General features: G+C 39.9%; 1 protein-coding gene across 1 annotated transcript; it reads left to right on the top strand.

Moving 5' to 3' along the window:
* The first annotated feature begins 22884 nt into the window (after nucleotides 1–22884).
* Nucleotides 22885–23462, top strand: LOC107783458 (secreted RxLR effector protein 161-like). Its single transcript, XM_075248106.1, has 2 exons — nucleotides 22885–23034; nucleotides 23166–23462. The coding sequence occupies exons 1-2, from the start codon at nucleotides 22885–22887 to the stop codon at nucleotides 23460–23462; spliced, it is 447 nt and encodes a 148-aa protein (XP_075104207.1).
* The last annotated feature ends 291 nt before the right edge of the window (nucleotides 23463–23753 follow it).

The following is a 23753-nucleotide window of genomic DNA, read 5'->3' as shown; positions in this document are numbered from 1 at the left end:
CTGGTTTTTCAGGACCATTGTGTGCTTAATTCGTATCTAAGGTCGTTGTGGGCCTCTAACTCTATGTCTTTAGCAATCCCTTAGCTTGTGTGGTGAGTAATTGAATTGCATGTCCAAGTCCTGAGCCATTTTTCTAGAACTTGCCCTGAATATTTGTTGAGGCGAAATCATAAGTGAATATTGACTTGAGCATAATTATAGGCTATCCTTGATCCAAATGATAGTTTTAACAATTCCATAACCTACCAATGATATGATCCCTAGTTAACCCTTTTGAGCCTTAGACCTTTTTCTTTCAAAAACAATGATACAAGCCTATACCTGTTCTAAAAGATATCCTCTCTTGTCACCCGATCTTTCCTTTAGCACATGGAAAAAGTATAAGTTTGGGGAGAGAGAGGAGGATTGCAACAAAGTGGTAAAAAGGCACAAAAATGAAGAAAATAAAAGGCAATGAAAAAGAAAGAAAAGCAAAAAGACAAAAAAATGTTCAAAGTGAAAAAGAATAAAAAGGGATTCAAGAAAAAGCAAAGAATGAAAGGTTTGGAAAGTTGAGAAAGGAGAAAAAGGTTTGAAATACGTAAGATAGAGTGACAATATGTCTCTCTAACCCCTTACAAAGAAGTGAAATGACTCAAAGAGTTAACAGAATGTGTGCCAAATGAATTAAAAGAAGTGCTTAAGGGAAGATGGAACCTACTTAGACCAAAACATATCCAACCCTGAACCAAAAGCCTTCACAATATCTCCACAAAAGCCCTATATGATCTTGAGTTGAATGAAGCTTACATTAGTGGATACTCACATAAGGGGCAAGCATATGGTACTTAGAGCCGGACTTATGACTTTTTCTTGAGAGAGATGAGTGAATTTCCATTAGCCTCATTTTGCGTGCCAATATTCTAAAGGTGAGGTCTGCTAAGGGAGAATTGAGAATGTGCGAGTTGGGTTCCACAATGACCAAAGTAATTGAGAGAGTTCTTTGATGTGCTGAGTCAACTCTTGAAGCTCTTATGTCGCACTTGATCCATGGTTTTTCGAAGGTTAAATGTTGTTAATAACTCATTTATATTGAGGGCAATTGTTAGTCCCAATTGATGCTAGAGAGGTTGCTTTAGGACAACTGAAAATATCTTGGATTTTCCCTTAAGGGGTGAGTCTTATTTTGTTTGCTCGAGGACAAGCAAAAGCTTAAGTTTGGGGGAGTTGATAACTAAGGATTTTGACGCATTTTATACTCCTTCTTGCTTATGCTTTGATTATAAATTCATAAAAAATAGTCCTAAAACTCCCATTAGTTGTGCTTGATTGCAGGTTTGATCAATAAAGTGACAAGATGTCAAAGATTAGATCAAAAGGAGTGAAACTTGCACAAGTACCAAAGACAAGACAAACTCAGGAAAAACAGGCCTAGTGCTGCCGCACTACACTCTGTGCGGACCGCACTAGGAAGATTCAAAGAGCTGGTACTTCAGGCATTAAGGTAGTGCGGCCGCAGAAGGTTTTGTGAGGTCCGCACTGAAGGCAATGCGGCCGCACTACTATTCTGTGAGGTCTGCAGAGCCAAGATTCAGAGAGGGTGAAGTTGGAGCTTTCAAGCTTGTGCGGTCCGCGGTCCAGTTTGTGTGGATCGCACTAGAAGCCTCCGCGGCAATGTTCAATTCTATGCAGTCCACGGAGCCTGAGTTCAGAGAGCCAAGTTTTCAAGTTCAAGAGCCTAGTGCGGCCGCACACCATTTTGTGTGGTTCGCACTGACCCGCAGGGGCATTTTTTTCCAGTTTTTCCAACTTAGTATAAATAGAATCTTTTTCCATTTTTAGGGTATCAGATATTTTAGAATAGCTGTTGCGCTCATGAGAACGTATCTTGTAGCCATTTTGGGCATTTTACTTACTTTTTATCATTGAATCTTTGTATTTAGCTTAGCCATTAATTAATATGTGTTCATCTTCATCTATTTCTTTATTTTTCTCTTCAAGTATGAGTAGCTAGACCCTTTAGCTAGGGTTGTGGCTCAACCCTAGTGTAAGTAATTGATGGGGGTTGCAATTTAGGGCTAGATTGACTATGGGTGTTTGCAATTCTATAGGAGTAATTCATGTGAGGCAAAAATCACGTGCTCACAGCTGCCCCTCTTTGCTCGGAGACACGAAGGATTTTCGGGCAAAGATAAAATGAGCAATTGTGAGGGATTTTTTCCCTTTTGATACTCCTTGAGAAGCATTTTTAAAAGAGTCTGACTGAACCTTGCTTCAAAGGTTGCCTATATATCCTTGGCTATAAAGGAATCAAGTCAGTGTAGTTCTGGAAGTTTTGGAAGCTGGGACTACTGGGAAGCTGTGATTTCACTATTGTTGTTGCTGCTGCTACTGCTTGCTGAACTCCTTAGTACATCAAAATGAAAAATAAAAAGCTAAGCTAGCTAATCCTATCAGCTGCGAGTTACGAAATTCCTATCTATAAATCTCTTGAAGTTTGATCTTGAGTCTTGGCTGGTTCTTGCTGTAGACTCTGATTTGAATCTTGATACTCGTCGGCTGTAACACTGGTTCATTTTTCAGTTTTGGATCAATGTGGGACACGCGAATCCTGTGACTTCAATCATATCTTGAGCAGTCCACATCCCTCTCCACTTCAGCACTTTGAGTTCATTTCTTTTTGTTCTTTTTCTTCTTTTCTTCATTTTGGATTGAGACTCATTCTTTTGGTCATCTCGAACCCTGTGCCTTGAGGTCAAACCTACTCAGACACCAAAATAAACAAACGAATGAAATTTTTCTGCCCCAATTTTCACTAGGTAAATTTCGTGAGTTATTTGCAACAAAAATATAAACTATTTCTTCATTGAAATAAAGATTGTGTATCCTTGGGAGTACGAAAGTAGGGAATGAAGCCCTAAATTAGAAGGATTGCCATGTTCTGCTAGGGAGGTCCACGGGTTATGCCGAAAAAGTCATCAGGTTATGCTGGAAAAGAGAAAAAGGTCCCCGGGTTATGTCGGAGAGGTTCACGGGTTATGCCGGGAAAGTCATCAGGTTATGCCGGAAAAGAGTAAAAGATCCTCGGGTTATGCTGGGGAGGTCCACGCGTTATGCCGGGAAAGTCATCGAGTTGTGCCGGAAAAGAGAAAAAGGTCCTCGGGTTATGCAGGGGAGGTCCACAGGTTATGTCTGGGTGGTCCAAGGGTTATGCCGGAAAAGAGAAAAAGGTCCTTGGGTTATGCCGGGGAGGTCCACGGGTTATGTCGGGAAAGTCATCGGGTTATGCCGGAAAAGAGAGAATGGTCCACGGGTTATGCCGGGGAGGTCGATGGGTTATGCCGGGAAAGTCATCGGGATATGCCAAAAAAAAAGGTCCTCAGGTTATGCTGGGGAAGTCCACGGGTTATGCCGGAGAAGTTATCGGGTTATGCCAGAAAAGAAAAAAAAAGGTCACCGGGTTATGCCGGGGAGGTCCATGGGTTATGCCGGGAAAGTTCATCGGGTTATGCCGGAAAAGAAAAAGGTCCTCGGGTTATGCCGGGGAGATCCACGGGCTATTCCGGGAAAAATCATTGGGTTATGCTGGAAAAGAAAAAGGTCCTCAGGTTATGCTAAGAAAAATCATCGGGTTATGCCGAAAAAGAAAAAGGTTCTCTGGTTATGCCGGGGATCAACCAGGGAGTGGAACCCTATAATGGAAAAGACTACCATGTTATGCTGGCATCAGCTAGGCAATGAGACCGTATGTGGTAAAAGATTACCAAGTTATGCTGGCATCGACTAAGGAATGGAGCCCTATGTTGGAAAGGACATAGCTAGAGATTGGAGACCCTATGCTACCATGATTTTGAATTTTTATTCTTCTTCTTTTCATTTCTTTTCTTTTTTTTCTTTATTGAAGAAAATGAGTAAAAATGCGTGAAAGAATTTAGAGGAGACTTCCCATTTGGATTGATTTTTGCCGCAAAGTTGTTTCTAGCCCTTACGCAATTTCTATGTTGTTGCACTTGCTTCTTGCAAAGTTGCTTTGGATTGCACCTATTTCATGTTTTCAAACAAAGAACATTTGTTAGTTTGAAATGTTGGTTGGTTTTGTGGCCTTGATTGTTTCAATCACTTGATCTCGGCCCAACTCTTTTGGTGATAACCTCTGCTGTTCGCTGGCTTTTCTGAAGATTGATCTCTCTCCTAAGACCGAGGAACTCAACTTTCCAAATCTTCCAGATGGCGGTTCAACCGTGTGGGGTTTTTGGCCCTTTCACCTTATTCTACCTCTAGGGGCTTTCGACTTTGCATTCCTTTTCATTTTCAATAATTCTGATTTTAGAGCATCGACCATCATGGCCAGTCGGGATCGACTTGACGCACCCGCTGAGGCTGGGTACTTTTCTTTGGACTTGGATTTTATTAAGCAGAAACCTATAAAAAACAATCTTGCCACCTTTTCTTTGTATTAGTTTCAGAACAGAGTTAGACCGAAAGGGATTAAAAAAAAGTAAATAAAGGACAAGAAAGTGAATTTAAGGAGAAGTGTCCCTTTCGGGGAAGAAAGAAGGACTTATCTGGGGTGCGTGCAGACTTCGATAGACATGACATGCTTCTTGGACTTGATGCCTGATCTGCACAACTATCCAACATCTCATAAACCTATTGCGACCATGTTTTAAAACCGAGAAACCTTGCCAGGACTCTTTTAGTGCCAATGGTGGTGAGGGTCTTCTTCTTTTCGATCAACGTCGCCCTTTTCGAGTTTTTGCCAATAAATCTCTCTCATTTCTCTTCTCACCGTCGCCTTATAGTGCTCTTTACGAGTTTTCACTAATAAGACTCTCTCGTTTTTCAGTTTCTCTGCTCACAACTGCCTTATGGTGCCCGTAGGTTTTCACCAAAAGACTCTCTCATTTTATTTCTCTCATCTTGATTGCACCGGATCCAAACAAACTGCATTCTCTGATTTTGAACACCTTTTGCCGATTGATCGGAAGAACTTAAACAAGGTTTGGGTAAAATGGATTCGGATCAAATTACAACTTTGGGCCCGTTCAGGCGGGATCATTGCCGAACCATTATAACATCTCCCCAGTTTCACTTTCGGGGGAACTTGGATTTTTGTTTTGGTGTGACTGAACCCCAGAGAGAGGCTGCCTACGTATCCTTTTAGAATTAAGTCGAACGTAGTTCAGGGAAAACATTTTGTTTTTGTTTTGTTTTGTTTTTTTTTTGTTTTTTTCTTTTTCATTTTATTTTTTTTATTTTTTATGTATCATTCATTTTTTTACAAACGTCTTTGAGTTCCAAAGAGGGTAATGAAAGAAAGGTAATCGGCTCAAAGGGTTAACAAAGGATTGGAGTGTTTGGGGTAGCAAGAATAAAAAGCCTTCGTCATCCCGATCGGATAATATTATTGCTGCAGAAGGATTAGATATAGTACCTTTTGACTTCATCTGCATTTACAGCTGCTTCAGGGTCATTTCCTTCAATGTCTCCCAGATACAATGCCCATTTTGGCAACAATTTTCTGATAATGTATGGGCCTTTCCAGTTATGAGCAAATTTTCCTTTTGCTTCCTGATGATGGGGGAGAATACACCTTAAGACGAGTTTCCCCACTTCAAAGTTTCTAGGCCGCACTTTCTTGTTGTAGGCACGGGCCATTCTTTTTTGATAAAACTGCCCGTGGGAGACTGCGACCATCCGCTTTTCATCGATCAGGTTTAACTGTTCCAAACGGGTTTTGACCCAATCACTGTCTTCAATTTCAGCTTCAACAATGATTCGGAGAGAAGTGATTTTAACTTTCGCGGGTATTAAGGCTTCAGTGCATAAACCAAAAGGTATGGGGTTTCTCCAACCGATGTTCACACAATAGTGCGATACCCCAACAGTGCAAACGATAACTTTTCATGCCACTGCCTGAAACTTTGAATCATCTTTCTCAAAATCTTTTTGATGTTCTTATTTGCTATTTTGATAGCACCGTTGGCTTTGGGACGATAAGGAGTATAGTTCTGATGCGTTATCATTATAGTTGCAGGAATAGCGATACAACAAATGAGGTTGGAATGCACGAAGTCTACTACAGCTTTCTTGGTGACAGACTTGAGAGTAATTTCTTCAACCCACTTTGTGAAGTAGTCGATAGTGACTAATATGAATGTATGTCCATTTGAAGCTTTCGGCTCAATCGGCCCAATGATGTCCATGCCACAGGCAACAAATAGCCAAGGTGCTGACATGGGATGTCATTCTGTAGGCGGTACATGAATGAAATCATCGTGCACCTGACATTGGTGCCATTTCCGGATGAAACGGAAGCAGTCTTTTTCCATAGTCATCCAGTAATAACCCTATCGGAGGATTTTCTTTGCCAGAACATACCCGTTCATATGGGGTCCGCATACTCCTGCGTGCACTTCATACATGATCCTTCCGGCCTCTTCGGCGTCAACACATCTTAATAAGTTGAAACCCGGAGTCCTTTTATACAAGACATCACCTCTCAAGAAGAAACTACTTACGTGCCATCTAATGGTTCTCTTTTGGTCTCCACTGGCTTGCTCGGGGTATTATTTAGTTTTCACAAATCTTTTGATATCATGATACCATGGTTGAATATTCAGTTCTACCTCAACCGTATTACAGTAACTGTGCCTTTCCCAGATTTGAATTTCCAATGGATCAATACGGGTATAGCCTGGGTATGGCAGCATCGAAGCCAAAGTAGCAAGTGCATCGGCCAGTTCATTGTGACAACGAGGGATGTACCTGTACTCTATTGACTTGAATTGCCTGCTAAGATCTTCCACATGTGGCATGTAGGGAATAAGTTTGACATCTTGAGTCTCCCATTCTCCTTGGGCTTGTCGTATAATCAGATCCGAATCTCCCATGATTAACAATTCTTCGACATCTTAGTTGATTGCCATGTTCATACCCATAATGCTGGCTTCATACTCGGCAGTGTTGTTTATGTAGAAAAATCAAAGCCGGCTTGTGGCTGAATAATGTTGACCGGTGGGTGAGATCAAGATTGCCCCAATTCCAACACCTTTTGTATTCACGGCTTCATCAAAAAATATTTTCCAGGCATGGGTGTCTTTTGATGCTATCTCAACTTAATTTACCTCTTTTTCCGGGAAGTAAGTGCTCAAAGGCTGGTATTCATCGTCAACCGGGTTTTTAGCCAAATTATCCGCTAAAACCTGGGCTTTCATTGTCGTGCGGGTGACGTAGACTATGTCAAATTCAGTGAGCAAGATCTGCCATTTTTCTAACCTACCCGTGGGCATATATGTATTTCAAGGGTCCAACCGGGTGATGAGATAAGTGGTGTAGTCCAACAGGTAATGCCTAAGCTTCTGAGCGAACCAAGTTAGGGAGCAACAAGTTCTTTCCAATATGGTATATTTGGCTTCATAACTTGTGAACTTTTTGCTCAGATAGTAGATTGCTTGTTCTTTCCTCCTGGTCACATCATGTTGCCCGAGGACACATCCAAAAGAATTCTCCAAGACCGTCAAATACAAGAATAGAGGTCTTCCTAGTTCAGGTGGGACCAAGACTGGCGGGTTCGACAAGTATTCTTTGATTTTGTCAAAAGCTTCTTGGCACTCGTCTGTCCATTTAATTGCTGCATCTTTATTTAACAGCTTGAAGATGGGTTCACATGTAGACGTCAATTGGGCAATGAATCGACTGATATAGTTCAATCTTCCCAGCAAGCTCATAACATTTTGCTTGGTTCTTGGGGGAGGCAGATCTCGAATAGACTTTATCTTTGTTGGGTCTAACTCAATGCCCCTCCGACTGACTATGAATCCAAAGAGTTTGCTAGATGGAACCCCAAATGCACATTTGGCTGGGTTTAGCTTCAGATCATATTTACGCAGCCGCTCAAAGAATTTTCTCAAATACCGAACATGGTCATCTTGGGTCCTGGACTTGATGATCACGTCGTCCACATACACCTCTATCTCTTGGTGCATCATGTCATGAAAAATGGCAGTCACGGCCCTCATGTAGGTTGCCCCGGCGTTATTCAGACCGAACGACATGACCCTATAACAGTATGCGCCCCAGGGTGTGGTAAAAGCTGTCTTTTCTGTATCCTCTTCATCCATCAACACCTGGTGATATCCTGCGTAACAATCCACAAAGGACTGTATCTCATGTTTGGCGCAGTTATCTACAAGGATGTGGATGTTCGGCAAAGGAAAATTATCCGTAGGACTTGCTTTGCTAAGACCTCTGTAATCCACACACACTCGAGTTTTCCCATCCTTCTTTGGCACTAGAACTACATTGGCTAACCATGTGGTGTATCTAACCACTCGGATCACCCCGATTCCAATTGTTTTGTGAGCTCTTTTTTAATTTTGTCACTAATATCAGTTTTAAACTTTCTTTGCTTTTGCTGGACAAGGGGATAATCGGGGTATGTTGGCAACTATGAACCACCAGATCAACAGTTAGTCATGCCATGTCATTATATGACCAAGCAAACATATCTTTGTATTCAAACAAGAGTTGAATCAATGCGTCCCGGGTTTTTTCATCTTTTTGAATGCTTATCTTGGTTTCCCTGACTTCTTCAGAACTACCCAAATTAACCGGATCATATCATTTAAGTTCGGCTTAGGTTTATTCTCAAATTGTTCCAATTCTCGATTTATTTTCCTAAAAGCCTCTTCTTCATCATATTTCGGTTTTTGGTTTATTATTTCACAGCTAGACATCATGTTTGGATCTGAGCATGAAGTCCGCAAGCATGTCATGTTATTTAAAGTCGCATTATTAGAACTGAAAGAAAAAAAAACAAGAGAGAAAAAATTAACAAAAATCAGAAAGAGTAGAGAGATGAACGATGAAATATTGATTTCATTTCTTTGGCAACCATAATCGATGCATTTGAAAGAAAGGGTTTAGGGCAAGGGTTTCCTTCTTCCCATTGGTCCGCGACCACAATCTCAAAAACTTGATAAACTATGTGTTCACTTCCTTATCTAGCTTTAGGATAAGGGACTGATGGGTCCCGATAAATATATTTCTCATTTTCCCCGTGAACTACAATCTCCTGATCTTTATGTTTGAATTTCACCATTTGGTGGAGAGTAGAAGGCACAACCCCTGCTGCGTGAATCCATGGTCTTCCCAAGAGGAAATTATAGGAAGTATCCATGTCTATGACCTGAAAGGTCACCTCGGAGTCCATCGGGCCGATAGTCAGGATCAAATCAATCTCGCTTTGTATCTCTCTTTATGTCGTCAAAGGCACGCACACAAACGTTGTTGGGTCTGATTCTCTCAGTACCGATTTCCATCTGCTGCACAGTTGAGAGAGGGCAAATATCCACCCCAGAACCACCATCTAGCATGGCCCTTTTTCACATAATACCCCTCGCATTTAACTGTCAGGTGAAGAGCTTTGTTTGTGCGGCCCCTTCCGGGGGCAAATCATTCTTGCTGAAAGAGATTTGATTGACTGCAAAGAACCTCTCCGCCATAATCTCCAACTGTTCTACAGTGGTTTTAATGGGTACGTATGCTTCATTAAGAGTTTTGATCATCACTTTTTGATGTTCAGTTGAATTCATTAGCAAAGACAATAAAGAGACTTAGGCAGGAGACTTTCGGAGCTGGTCGATTATCTCGTAGTACGCCATTTTCATTTTCTGGAAGAATGCTTTTTCTTCTTCAGTACTCACTGGCTTCTTAGGTGAGAAACACTTGTTTCTGGCATTATTCACTTCCTCCAAATTGAGGTACTTCTCAGCCGGGTTATTTTCCTTAACTTCTCCCGAGATCTCTTTGTCTTTGTAGTTTACTACCGCTTTGTTATAGTTCCATGGAACGGTAGTGGGATTTGTCATAGGCCTTTGTAGTGCGCACCAATAACCATGGGCTCATTCAGCCTTGGTGGAATTATTGGCCCCCACACCACGTAAGTCGATTTGGGCACATACATTTTGGCTCCCTTGTTTAGCTCAAACCTTCTAGGAGGACTCAATGATATCTGTTCTTTCTTTCAGCCTCGAGGGATATCGAGAACGACATCTTTCAAGGGCGTTGTCCCAGCTTTGGTTTCCTCTTTCATTTCCGTACTCTGAGGGGTAGGTTTACTCTTCCTCTCCCCTTCGTCTTGTTTTGTGATAACTTTTGGTTTCCTTTCCTTATCGGCTATGGCAATAATGGCTTTTAGAGCTGGGTCAAACTCTCTATCTTCACAAATCATTCCAATAACTGACCCGTTGTTGTGGGCCGATAATGGATTGTTGGTTACATTAGGAACATCATCGTCCCTTAGCACTATTCTCTTTTCTTCTATCATATCTTCCACAACCCTCTTAAAGGTCCAACAATTATCTGTACTATGCCCTTCTTCCCCGAAATGATAGGCACACCGAGTGCTAGGTTGGTAAGAAGATGACTCTGGGTTTTGCCTATTCAGGGGTACGGGTTGCAACAAACCCATTTGGAAGAATTTGGGGAAGAGGCTAGAATATGACTCACCAATGGGTGTGAAATTTGTTTTCCTTGGCAGCTCCGGCGCACAGGTGTTGTAAGGGAAATTATTTTGTGGAGGTTGGGTATTATACTTGGCTTGGTGAGGAGGTTGATTTTTGGGAAATGGAGCTCAGTTTTAATTGAATTGTTGTTGTGGCCTAACGTATGGTTGTGCATTCATCACTACATATGGCTGAGGACCCATAACATCGGCTACATCTTGATGGGGATAGTAGTGTTATGGGGTTCTTTCGGAGAAATGAGGTCTGGGTGGACGGGGTTTTCTTGCACTTGAAGTTGCCGTTGCTGCTTTTTCCTTCTTCTTTTGGTTTGCTACTCCTTCAGACCCGCCTTGGATTGCTTGGGAGGTAGCCCTTATAGCAGACTGACTCAAGATTCGCCCTGTTTTTAACCCATTTTCAACCATTTCACCGATTTTGATGGCTTCGGTAAATGGCTTCCCCATCGCAGACATTTGATAATAATCGGCCTCTTGGGCTTGAAGAAAGACACTAACCATCTCTGTCTTGTCCATTGGAGGCTTGACTCTGGCCGCTTGTTCGCGCCATTTGACAGCATACTCTCAGAAGCTCTCCGAGGACTTCTTCTTTAGATTTGACAATGAATTCCTGTCAGGGGCGATGTCAATGTTATATTGAAACTACCTGAGAAAGTACCAAGCCAGGTCATCCTAGATATGCCAACGAGATATATCCTGATCCATATACCATTCCGAAGCGATGTCGACCAAACTCTCTCCAAAGTAGGCCATACGAAGTTCCTTTTTCTGCCCGCTCCCCGAAGTTGGTTGCAGTACCTTTTGAGGTGAGCAATGGGATCCCCATGCCCGTCATATTTTTCAAACTTCGGGGTTTTGAAACCCAAGGGTAGATGTACGTGCGGGAACATGCACAGGAAAGCATAAGATACGCTCTTTTGCCCACTCAGACCCTGTATATTTTTGAGACTTTGCTCCATGCTCCTCATCTTTCTGGTAATCTCCTCTTGTTTAGGGTTTTTTGTGGTTTTCTCCTTCCCCGCAGTAAACTCGTACTAGGGTTGCTGAGGGTAGGAATTAGTAGTGAACTGGGTTGGTTCCATTGGGAAAGATGGTGCTTGAAAGGTGAAAGATGGTGGATCAAAGCTAGGCCTGGCTAGAGTGGGTTATGCAGTAGCTGAACAAGGTGGTTCGGTGACTATATTTGAAGCCGCACCTGAAATTAACACCCGGGGCGAGCCTCAGAAGGTGTTCCCGCAAAGTGGGTGGAAATGGTAGGATATCCCAATGGGGTATTTGGATAACTTATGGGGGATGGAGGTCCCACTTGCCCTGGGAAACAACTCAGGGAATCGGGTATCGCACTTGGTGGTTCTTTTCTATTTGCCCATGCGTCCAACATTTCCATCATATGGAGACGCAGAATCCTATTTTCCTCAGCAGTTGTTGACTCAGAAGTTGGGATGGCCGAGATCGGACTATCCTCCGAAATAGGAAATTTTGGAAGAGGAATTTCAGAAGACATTTCAATGCTTCTTTCGACCTCGTGAAGTATGGATGTGAAGCATACTACCACAAAACTAACCACCTTATTATAGAACCTAGACTTAACAGTAGACAACAAATCTGTCAGGTTGAAGCAATTAACACATAGGTAATCATACGTTGGGTTGTGATGCCCCTATACAGTTAAATGTGTTTCTACATGTTTCGCAATGGTTGCATGTTTCATCCCCGCTTTTACTTACTTTTCCCAATTTTCTTTTCTTCCCACTTTGGCCTTTTGTGCTTATATTCCCATTTTCCGCTCTTTCCTTTCCTCTCTTTCCTTGCCCTCTTTTTTTTGGTTTTTCTTTTGGTTTTTGTTTGGCTCTATTTTTTTTTTTTTTTTCTTTCGGTTCTTTCTTTTCACATCCCTCTCTTATTTGAGTTATTTACAAAAATCATGACCGGATCCGATGTGGATTTCCTACTTATCACGACGCCGCATGAATCAGATCATTACGTAGTTCAAGAAAATGCGAAAAATAGAGGAACAATTTTTTGGGAATTTTCAATTTTCATTAATAAAACTCCTAAACTTTTCTATTACAAAAGACTTCAAACTACTTATTTCTTGGAATTTTAAAACTACAAACAGACTCAAAATACACCTTAAACTAAAAACTGAAATACAGACTCGATAAATAAAAAATCATGAGTACATTAGTGCTTCGACTCCTGGGGCCCGTGGGACATCATTCGATCTTGCCACGGGCCTATGTGTGAGATCCCCTTGAAGCCGCTCCAAATTACTCATTATTTGGCGGACAAATGTCATTACTGCAGCGAAGAAAGTGGTTTGAGTCATGTCCTCACATGCGTGGCATTTCATGATGATGTAGTCGGCAATGACTCTAACCCTCTCTCGAATAATACCATTTTCTTGAAGCAAGCGCCCGATTTGCTGATTCCGAGCTTCCAACACTTGAGTGTCATGATGATTTTGATTCTGCAACTGTTGCATATCTTCCTTCATCTGAGCCATCAAAGCATGACAATGTTCCCTGACGGCTTTAAAGTTCCTAGCCCATTTGGCCGCCTCATTTTCAAGGGTAGTTAGCTTTCTCTTCAGATTGGTGATTGCCCCCTCATATTTTCTTTTCATTTGTCGCACAAACTTTGCCCGCCCTTCTGCATTCTTTGCCAATTGTTCTCGATCTTTTGCTAGAATGACCTCAGTTTTTTCTAGGTCATCTTTACACTCGAGTACTTTCTTTCTCAGACCACTTATAAGCCTTTCATTTGCTCGGCTTCATTCCGGGTTTCTAGCAGCTATTCTCATTTTCTGGATCTGAGCTTTGAGGGCTTTGATTTCCTGAGTTAGCTTCTTCTTTTACCCTTCATCTACAGCAACTTGAATCTATTGCCAAATTTGAGGTCCCTGATTTGTCCCTCTAATTTACTTACCTTGGCCCTATAGCTTTCTTCTTTTGCCAACCAGTCCCACTGTTCCCGCGAGTCGTTAGTGAATTGTTGGACATGGGGTCCCTTAGCAGGTCTCTCGGGCTCTCGAGGGATTTGAAACCTTTTACCGAACCAAATCATGTAGTTGGGGTCTACGTCACCCTTAGCTAGACCCCGCACTATAGTCTTAGGTTCGAGAAATCTGCACTCATTCCAAACTTGGCGAACTCTTCCTTTTGGGAATACAACCTTTGGGCCCAATTCGACGACTTGTCCACTAAGATCTTCGTCATGGGGAACGGTTTGAAACTTGCCCAGTTGGCGCAAAACCCTGCGAGGAGCATATGGCTGAATGCCCCGGATACCCATTAGGAGAAGATAGCATACTTCGGCTGACATGTATATAACTTCGGTGATAGGGAGCCATCCAAAAGTCCACTCAATTTTATCCGAAGTTAAAGAACTCAAGTGTGCAAACCAAGCCTCGGTACCCTCTGGAAATTCAACACCCACCACTCAGATTTCAAATTCTTCGATGCAATTCAAACCAGTCATGCCGTAGTTCATATACCCGACACGATGACAGAGATGTTCCTGTATCCACAGTTGTAATAGTAGGCTACAGCCTTGGAAGAATTTTTCCCCTTCTCGGCAGATGCTCAAAGCTTAGTAAATCTCAGACAAGATCAGTGGAACCATGGTGCCATTAGCTTTCTTGATCACTACCTCAACCATTCCCACGAGGCCCAATTCTATGTTGCTGTCTTTTCGCGGACAGTTTATAACACCCAAGACTGCTACTATAAAAACCAAACCCCGTCATGCCTCCCATTTATCTTTGTTTCTTGCATGGGTCAGACCAGTATTTGGTGCTTCAAAACCTCAACGATTGCCATAGCGTTGGTACAAGAATTGGAAAGTGCAAAACCCTTCAGATAAATTCCCACCCTAAATATCTCGGCTAATACTCAACATATCCAGAAACTTGTGAGGAGATACTGTTGTCGGTGACACCGGGTACCGACTTCTAAGGTTTCCACTATGGCCGGTGTAACCTGCAATTTCCTCTAGCGTGGGTGTGAGCTCAAAATCAGAAAAGCGGAACACATTGCGAGTCGGATGCCAGAAAGGTATCAAGGCTTCAATCACGTCCAATCTTGGCTTGATGTTCAAAAGTCCGATAAGACCACCCAAAACCTTTACCACGGTTCCTCGATTGACTTTTTCTAAGTCGTTCCACCACATATGGAGTTGTAAGGGGATTTCCTTAAGAACTACGAACGGTTCATTTTCATCTGTGCTCATCCTTCACATTTATTAGGGTGATTAAGTTAAAAAGATCATGACTCATTTTGACTCAGGAAAAGTTATCACCAATTTTTCAAAAAAATTTATTTCAAAAAAAAATAAAAATAAAAATTCGGCCTTACAAATATGGCCTTTCAGCATCTCGGGGAAGAAGATTTTAATGATCTGTTTGCTAACTGGCCAAAAAATTTGAAAAAGAGATCATAGGTGGCTGTTCTTACAAAAACAGCCTTCCGGCTCCCTTTTGGGGATATTTGGCTATTTTAGGCAAGAATGACATCACCTTACTTATTTATGACAAAACCATAAAGTTTTTGTTCTTTTTGGGTTATTTTTTTGCAAAAATAAAGTTGGACCCGATGGAGGTTGCCTACGTATCCCACATCCGGTGAGAATCAAACTGGCGTAGTTCGGGCAGATTTGACAAAATAAAACTAACTATTTTAAAAAACAAGATTTTCTTTTTTTTTTCAAAATTTCGGTAGAGTTTCGGTATATTTTTGGGACATTGGTTTATTTGGAAACAGACAACTATCTCTCTTAGTCCTCACATTGACTTTTCTTTTTCCCAACTTTTCTCCTATTATTCATAAGCCGGTCAACATGCAAATCCGAAGCAAATAAATGCACAAGTAGAAAGTAGGATGCATCAGGATGGTCTTTTTATTTCGGGTACACCTTTCCTAGACAGACCACCCAACCCCTGTGTTGAGTCTCCAAAGTCAAATGCACGTGATGCAAACAAACGTTCATACTAGGGATCCAACATGAGGTTTTGTTATACTAGGTTTAAAACCTGGGTGTATTGTTCTAGACCTGGCTTACCCGAGTGGACAGCTCGAGCCGAAGGGAGCAGTGTACTGGGAATACAGAAGCTTCACCGGCTTTGCAACTTGTCCGAACCTCGATCTAAAATAGGATAAGACTCCAACAGAAAAGAAGTCATACGAAGTGCACACTTCCCAAATGATTTAGAAGACTCAGGGAGAAGAGGGTTTCGTAACAATTTCTGTATAGTCCAAATAATATCAATGCGGTAAAAAGCAGCATTTAGCACATTAGGCTCAAACATGTAAAAATCAGATAATAAATAAAGCCAAGTACAGTTATTCTAAGCTCGAATTATTGAACCTTGAAAAAACGTTTTGGATTATTTTCCCCAGTAGAGTCGCCAGAGCTGTCACACCTCCTTTTTACATACCCAAAGGTATATATAGGGAGTTTTTCCAATTTAAGTGACGTTATTCGAAATGGGATTATTTAATTATCAGAGTCGCCACTTGGAATATTTTATTGGTGTCCCAAGTCACCAGTTTATTTTGAATCCCAAATCAAGAAAAATTCGACTTTCCTCTTGAAATCTGCAAACCAGAAATTCTGAATAAGGAATTCTGTTAACCCGGGGGAAGGTGTTAGGCATCCCCGGATTCTGTGGTTCTAGCACGATTGCTTAAACTATTACAATTGGTTTATTATTTGATTTTAATACATGTTTTAGCCGATGGTATATTTTAACTTTTTAAACCGCTTTTAATTATTTTTAAAGAATATTCAACGTTATCTAAAACACCTCTTGAACCACGCGACACATTTTATTTAACGTTGTTGAGATTTGGATTTAGGTCACATGAAATGCACACCCGAGTTTAAGGAAATTAATTTGAATTACGTGTCTAAAGCAACTACGCATTTTCAAGTTTGCGAGGGCTATGGAAAGTTCAAACTAAATGGCACACTCGATGAAAATGATTAAAATTAATTAAATGAGGGCCATGAGTTTTGAGATTTTATTTGGCACGACACGCCTCAAATTATTCTAACAAAAGAGCCATAAATTGTATATTTGGCTAGTATGGCACACCTCAAACCCATTTTAAGAGTCTAGTTGATTAAGGAAAGCTTAAAGGAATTCTAATTACTTTTTATGCTAAATGTTTGAGCCTAATTAGCAACCAACAGACATCATATTAAATAATCCCATTTTTCACGAATGCTTTCAGGCTTGGGCCCAAAATGAGCCCAAATACGATTTAAGACAAATGCTGAAAAAACAGGGATTCAAATCGAATCCCTTCAAAGGGAAGCCCTTGGTATTCGAACTCCAAAATCCAGCTAAGCTTTAATGGATTAAATATCAACAAGCTATAAATGCTTTGGGCATTACTGGGCTCTCATGAAGCCCAATATGCAGGCAAAATCGGCAGAAAGGATCGTTTGGCATGACTGGTCCAATGCTGAAGGCCCAGTTATGATTCTTTTCAACTAATTAAGACAAATTAAGTTTTCATGAAAGACCCTAAAGATGGAACAAACAACTGGCAACTTTTGCAATTCAAAAAAGAAAAAATGCAACGTATGTTCTGATACCATTCTATGAGGAAAATATAACAACAACTTATACACAACTCCTTGTCATTTTGAAGCCTAATATAATTCATAATTTCTATCCCAAGCAACTAACATGATTCCAGCTGAAAGGGTGCGTTTACTAGCATGTATTCCAATTGAGTATTTTCGTTTCCAGACCCACATGTACCCCCTTAGCAAAATTCGAACAAAATCCCTACAACCAAACATTGACTTCAACAAGTTAAACAAGTCTGAAATAGGTTTAAATTCTACTGAAATTCTACTACACTAGTTCCCCACAGTCCATACATATGAACAGGACCTCACACCATTTACAAACCAAATCGACTTAATAATAGTGTTCTTCCGATTTACAAATAGAACTTAAAGACAACAGTTGAAATCAACAAATGAATTATATGAAGTAGGCTGGATGTATTACAGATTAGCATGAAATTAAAGCAGGAATAGAACATGCAACAGAAGAGGCGATATAACACAAGTTTTGACCCAAGGGCCTAGCTGCAAGTCCCTTTATTTCACATATCCATGAAGTCTAGAGGAGTACCTGATTACAACAACACAACAATAAGAAATGAACTCAAAATGAAGTAGATGAGAACAGTAAGGTATCAACAATGGAACAGTGGCACAACCAGCAGATTAAACCAAAACCTCAAATCAATTTGAACCCTTTCAAATCAAATACATGACCTTGGAACCTTTTTGTAGGAATTATAAACTCTTCATAGGAATCAAAGAACCAAAAACCTAGCCTAGCTCTAGCAATTTTTAGTATTTAGAAGAAGATTCAGCCATTTTCAATTCTTTTTTATTTTTCGATCTCTCCAAATCTGACTTGCTAAAGAAGAAACTATGCCTTTAGAGGCAAGCCTTAGGGCAACAGAAATGAGTTTTATTTTAGCTATTTTATCCTTTTGGAATTTTAATTTTTGATGTTTAGTCCCTTAGTTTAAAATTAGCTTTTTAAGAGTAGTCCCAAACCCACCTTCTAGGAAAATTTCCCATTCAGTTACATAAGATTCCCCCACCTATAATTCCTAAATTAACCTTTAGGACCCCTGTTTTTACCCCTGAAACCAAATGGGTTAACTTGACCCAATGGTTCAACCCAAACTTGGGCTTGCAAGACCCTGATTGAATCCCTTTCTTGGGCTTCTGATTTCAGAACCCAAGATCGAATCACAATCAAAGGTCACAAATTAACGGGCTAACCAGAGTAAACCAGAAAACCTTTTAGAATGAAACAAAAATAAAAAAAGGGAAAATGAACTAATTAGACCTAAATAATAAAAACCAAAACAAAATAAACTAAATTTGTTTTCAATCTAATTATACAACAGAATAATGATTAAAAACGAAAACATAACAAAGAAGAAGAAAAGAAGAGACAGAGAAAAGATGAAGATGAATTTAAATGAAAAAGAAGAAGAAAAATGCAAGAAAGAAAAAGGAGCGGAAAATACCTAAGAACCAGGCGGACAACATCTTGAAACTAACCCTCGAGCTTTTCAATTTTGAATGGAATGGGCCTTAATCGTGTGTTCTCAAACGAAAACACACGAATAAGGTCAATTTCAGCCTCAACCTTCACTAAACTTGCTGATTTTGGAATTTTGGGATTTTATGTTTCAGAACTTCGATTTAAGATTCGAAGAATTTTGGAAAGACTCGAGGGAAACCAGTTAAAGATTGGGGATAGGGAGCCATGGTGGTTTCATGGTGTAGATTTGGGGGTGATTAGAGGCGGCGGCACCAGGAACTTTGGAGAGGATGGAAGGGCGGCGTTAGGGTTTTGAGGTAGCCTCTGAAGGAGAGGTGAAGTGAGAGAGACGAGTTAGAGGGGGGTAGGGGGTTTTATTATAATTATATACTTTAGAGGGACCAGTTCCAAGTCGTTCGATCAAGGGAGATCAAGAGTTCAGATTAAAAGACCTAAACGGTGTCGTTTGGTCATAGAGAAAAGCAGACCGGGTAGGGGAGCGGTTCTTGGCCGATTTTGAGCGGGTTAAGGGGTGTAATTGATTGGTCTTGGGGATATTAATTAAAAGAGCCCAAAATTCTTATTCCTTAAATCCTTTTCTTTTTCTTTTCAATTTCTTTTTAATTTCACATCCTTTTCTTTTTACAAAATAAAAATAAAACCTAAATTAATTCCTAACCCAAATTATACTACCAACTTAGGTTAATTACTTAAATAATATTTACAACAACTAATTAATTACCTAATTAAAGGAAAACTACAAAATTCGAAGCTAAAATTTAACAATGCAAAAATGAGTTATTTTTTGTGATTTTTTCATTTTTGTAAAACAAACTAATTTACTAGTTAATCTAAAAAAATTTAAAATTAAATCCTAGATGAAAATGCAATGTATTTTTGTATTTTTCATGAATTAACTAAAATTAAACATGCACGCAAGGAATGCAAATAATTAAAAGAATTCTACAATAATTCCTAAAATAACAAATAATTAAAAGGAAAAATCTAATTTTTGGAATTCTGTAGGAGTAATTCATGTGCGGCAAAAATCACGTGCTCACAGAGGATTGACTGACTGTGAGGATTGAGTGACTGTGAGGATTGAGTAACTGTGAGAATTGAGTGAATGGGAAGACTGAGTGATTTCTACTCTGAGAGTATGCACATGATTTCATCATTGTTCTGCATTACAATTGGCATGTAGATATCGAGATGTATCATTCCTCATTTCAGTTACACGTGGCATATTTTACCTGTTTGAGCTTAACTGTTGAACTTGAAAGCATGTCTACATTCTGTACTGTTATTTCTATATTTGGACTGTACCTGTTGAGCTCGTCACTGCTTTCAGCCCAAGGTTAGTCTTGTTACTTATTGAGTATATTGTGTCGGTTGTATTCATACAACACTATGCACTTTGTGTACCTATCCAGGTACTTTTGGGTACGGTGGTTGATGGTTTTGGAGCTTTATTAATTCAGAAATTTTTGAGGTAGCTGCCTTGGCATCCACGGACCTTGACTCTCATCCTTCATCTTCTATTTTTTATTATATTTTTCTATTTTCCTAGAGTGTTTCAGACCATGTTATTGTATAGATGCTCATGTAGTCAGTGACACCCGGATTTTGGGGTAATATTGTATTGAGTCACGATATTTTTGTATTAGTATTTATGAGATTTTACTCTTAAACTTATTTTATCATATTTTCAAACTTAAATAATGTATGATTTATTGTGGTTGTCGGCTTGCCTAGTATTGCGATAGGCGCCATCATGACATATGAGGTTTGGGTTGTGACAAGAAGTTGCTAGCATGGCAGGTAAATCACTAACTGAACAAAGCTGTTGGATTATTAATTCCGGTGCTTCAAATCATACGGTGTCATCCTTGAATCTCTTATCAAGTATCACTCAAATACTTGAGCCTAAATCTTCCTCAGTATATTTGCCTAAAGGTAATAGCATTAAAATAACTAACATTGGTTCTTGCAATCTATTTATCTCAAAAACCATTCATGGTGTGCTTTATGTACCTGAATTCAGATATAACATGTTGTCTATCTCCAAATACACTAAAGAGTTAAATAGTTCTGTCCACTTTTATCCTGATTTTTGTATCTTTCAAGACCTCTCCAGTGGCATAGTGAATGGGATTGGTAGACTCAGAAAAGACCTCTATATCTTCAATCCTTTAGAACTTGCTACTACCTTTTCTTCTTCCAACTGTATGATAGTCTCACATCAGCTAAGCTCAAGCTTTCCGTGGCATCAAAGACTGGACCATGCCCCTATGACAATCTTATTAAATATACCTGAAATAAATAAGTACTTGTCTAATCCATCTACTTGCAATTGTCTTGTTTGTCCTCTTGCTAGGCAAGTTAGATTGTCATTTCCCATTAGTACTTCTAAGTTTGTTTGTTCTTTTGAACTAGTCCGTATGAATGCTTGGGGAACCTGTTGAGTATGTACTTATAATGACTTCAAATACTTCCTAACTCTTGTTGATGACTATACTATGGACCTTTCTCTTGTGATAAAGAGTGATGTGTATGTTGTTTTGAAAGATTTTCTTCAACTAGTAGAAAACCAATTTGGTAGTACTGTCAAATATGCGAGGTCAGACAATGGGCTTGAATTCTTCAACACTCTTTGTTTTAATCTCTTCAAGTCCAAAGGAATATTTCACCAAAGTAGTTGTCTGCACGCTCCACAATAGAATGGAGTTGTGGAGAGAAAGCACAAACACCTTCTTGAAATACGAAGACCTTTAAGATTCCCAGCCAATATACCCTTAAAATTCTGGGGTGATTGCATTCTAATAGAAACCTACATCATTAATAGACTTCCTAGTTCTGTTCTACAAGGAAAATCTCCCTATGAGATGTTCCCTAGAAAACCACCTTCTTTTGCCACATGAGAACAATGGGGTGCGTTTGCTATGCCACAAAGACTGTTTTCCATGATAAGTTTAGTCCTAAATCTATTCTTGGGCTCTTCATGGGGTATGCACCAACACAAAAAGGATAAAAAGGATATGATATTTCTGCTAACAAATTCATAATTAGTAGGGATGTTGTCTTCAAAGAAGGGATGTTTCCTTTCAGGCACCCTAAACACAGATTCTTAGTTATCCCTGATCCAAAGTCACCCAGTCCCAAATATCTTTCCTTCTTCCAACATAGAACCAGAACTTTCTACCAATATTGTACCAGAAATCACTACACTTGACCTTTCCAATGAGCCAGCAGGCTCACCTGCTACTTTCTCTGATTCTCCTGTTAACTCTCCTTCCTCTCCTACTCATTCTCCCTCTTCTGCTCCTTCTTTGCATGCTCAATCATCATTTGATACTCATGATATAGATTCATACACAAGTACGATCCTAGTACTTGTCAGGAAGTCATGTAGGATCTCTAAACCTCCTATATGGCTTACTGACTATGTGCATCCTCGGGTTCATCTCTTTATCCTATACACCAATTCATTTCTTATTCTCATCTTTCTCATATTTTCCAATCCTACCTAGATTCTTTTTCTTCTGACACTGAACCAACCTCATTTTTCCATGAGCATAAGATGACAAGTGGATCAAAGCTATGAAACTTGATATTGAAGCTTAGAACAAAACAACACTTGGGAAGTAGCAAATTTTCCTCCTAGAAAAGTCCATATACAATACTGATGGAATAATAGAAACGTTTAAGGCCAGACTGGTAGCTATGGTAATATTAGGTCTCCTTCTCACCCAATATGAGGGGATTGATTTTCATGACACCTTCTCACATGTGGCCAAAATGACCACAATGAGGACTGTTATAATAGTTGTTGCACTTAGAAAATGGCCAATCTACAAAATAGATGTACATAATGCCTTTTTAGATGGAGATTTACATGAAAAAGTTTAGATGACTATGCCTCAAGGATTTGGTAGCCGGGGGGGGGGGGTATAGGGTGTGTATACTACTCAATTCCTATTATGGCTTGAAGCAAGCCTTTAGGCAATGGAATTTGAAGCTAACACAAACATTTTTCAAGTCTGGCTTTCATTAAAGCAGGCATAATTACTCATTGTTTACTAAAACAACTAATGGAAAGTTTCTTCTTGTACTTGTCTATATAGATGACTTACTTGTTATAGGAAATGATCAAGAGTAGATTAACACATCAAAAGCAGCCTTACATCAGAACTTCAAACTGAAAGATCTTGGAGAATTGAGATACTTCATGGGAATTGAAATTGCTAGATCAGCAGAAGGTATCATTATGACTTAGAAAAAGTATTCCCTGGAGATGATCTCAGAGGCAGGACTCTCAGGTTCAAAGCCCGAGAAGACTCCAATGGAACAGAACTTGAAACTTACAAGCACAAAATTTGATAAGATTGTGAATGGGAACACTGATGACAGTGTCTTGGAGGACAGGAGTTCTTTTCAAAGACTGGTTGGCAAGCTTCTGTATTTGACAATCACAAGACCTGACATTACATATGTAGTGCAATATCTAAGCCAATTTATGTATGCTCCAAGAAGTCTTATTATGAAGCTGCACTACATTTTATGCGATACATCAAGGATAAGCGTGGACTTGGACTTCTCATGTCAAGAAATAGTACAGAAAGAGTTCAGGGATATTGTGATTCAGATTGCGGATCATGTCCTATGTATAGGAAGTCAATTACAGGTTTCTATATCATGTTGGGGAGTTCTCTTATCTCATGGAAGGCAAAGAAGCAGACTACTATCTCGAGGAGCTTAGCTAAAGACGGGTACAGAAGTATGGCACATACAGTGGCAGAGTTGACATGGTTGAACGGTTTACTGAAGGAGCTAATGGTAGATATTAAAGAACCTATGGAGCTAATATTGTGATAACAAAGTTGCGTTACAAATTACAGCAAATTCCATCCACTATGAAAGAACAAAACCTATAGAAATTGATTGCCATTTCATAAGGGAGAAGATTCAAGATCAGTCGTGTCGTTTGAAGAATAGTTTTTGTAACGCTTAGGCTCATTTTTTTGACTCATGTGCTAATTGTTGTGCCTTGTGCATTAAATTTGTGGCTTAACTCTGTACTTGCTTTAATTGAAAGTTGGAATGTAGCCATCCTAATTGAATCATGTGCCATTGTGTAGTGAGATTTTATGTAGATTCATGTAG

The sequence above is a fragment of the Nicotiana tabacum genome, chromosome 3 (assembly GCF_000715075.1).
Source record: "Nicotiana tabacum cultivar K326 chromosome 3, ASM71507v2, whole genome shotgun sequence".
NCBI classification, from domain to species: Eukaryota; Viridiplantae; Streptophyta; class Magnoliopsida; order Solanales; family Solanaceae; genus Nicotiana; species Nicotiana tabacum.
Note: the sequence above shows the minus strand (reverse complement) of the source record. Positions and strands in the feature narration are given on the sequence as shown.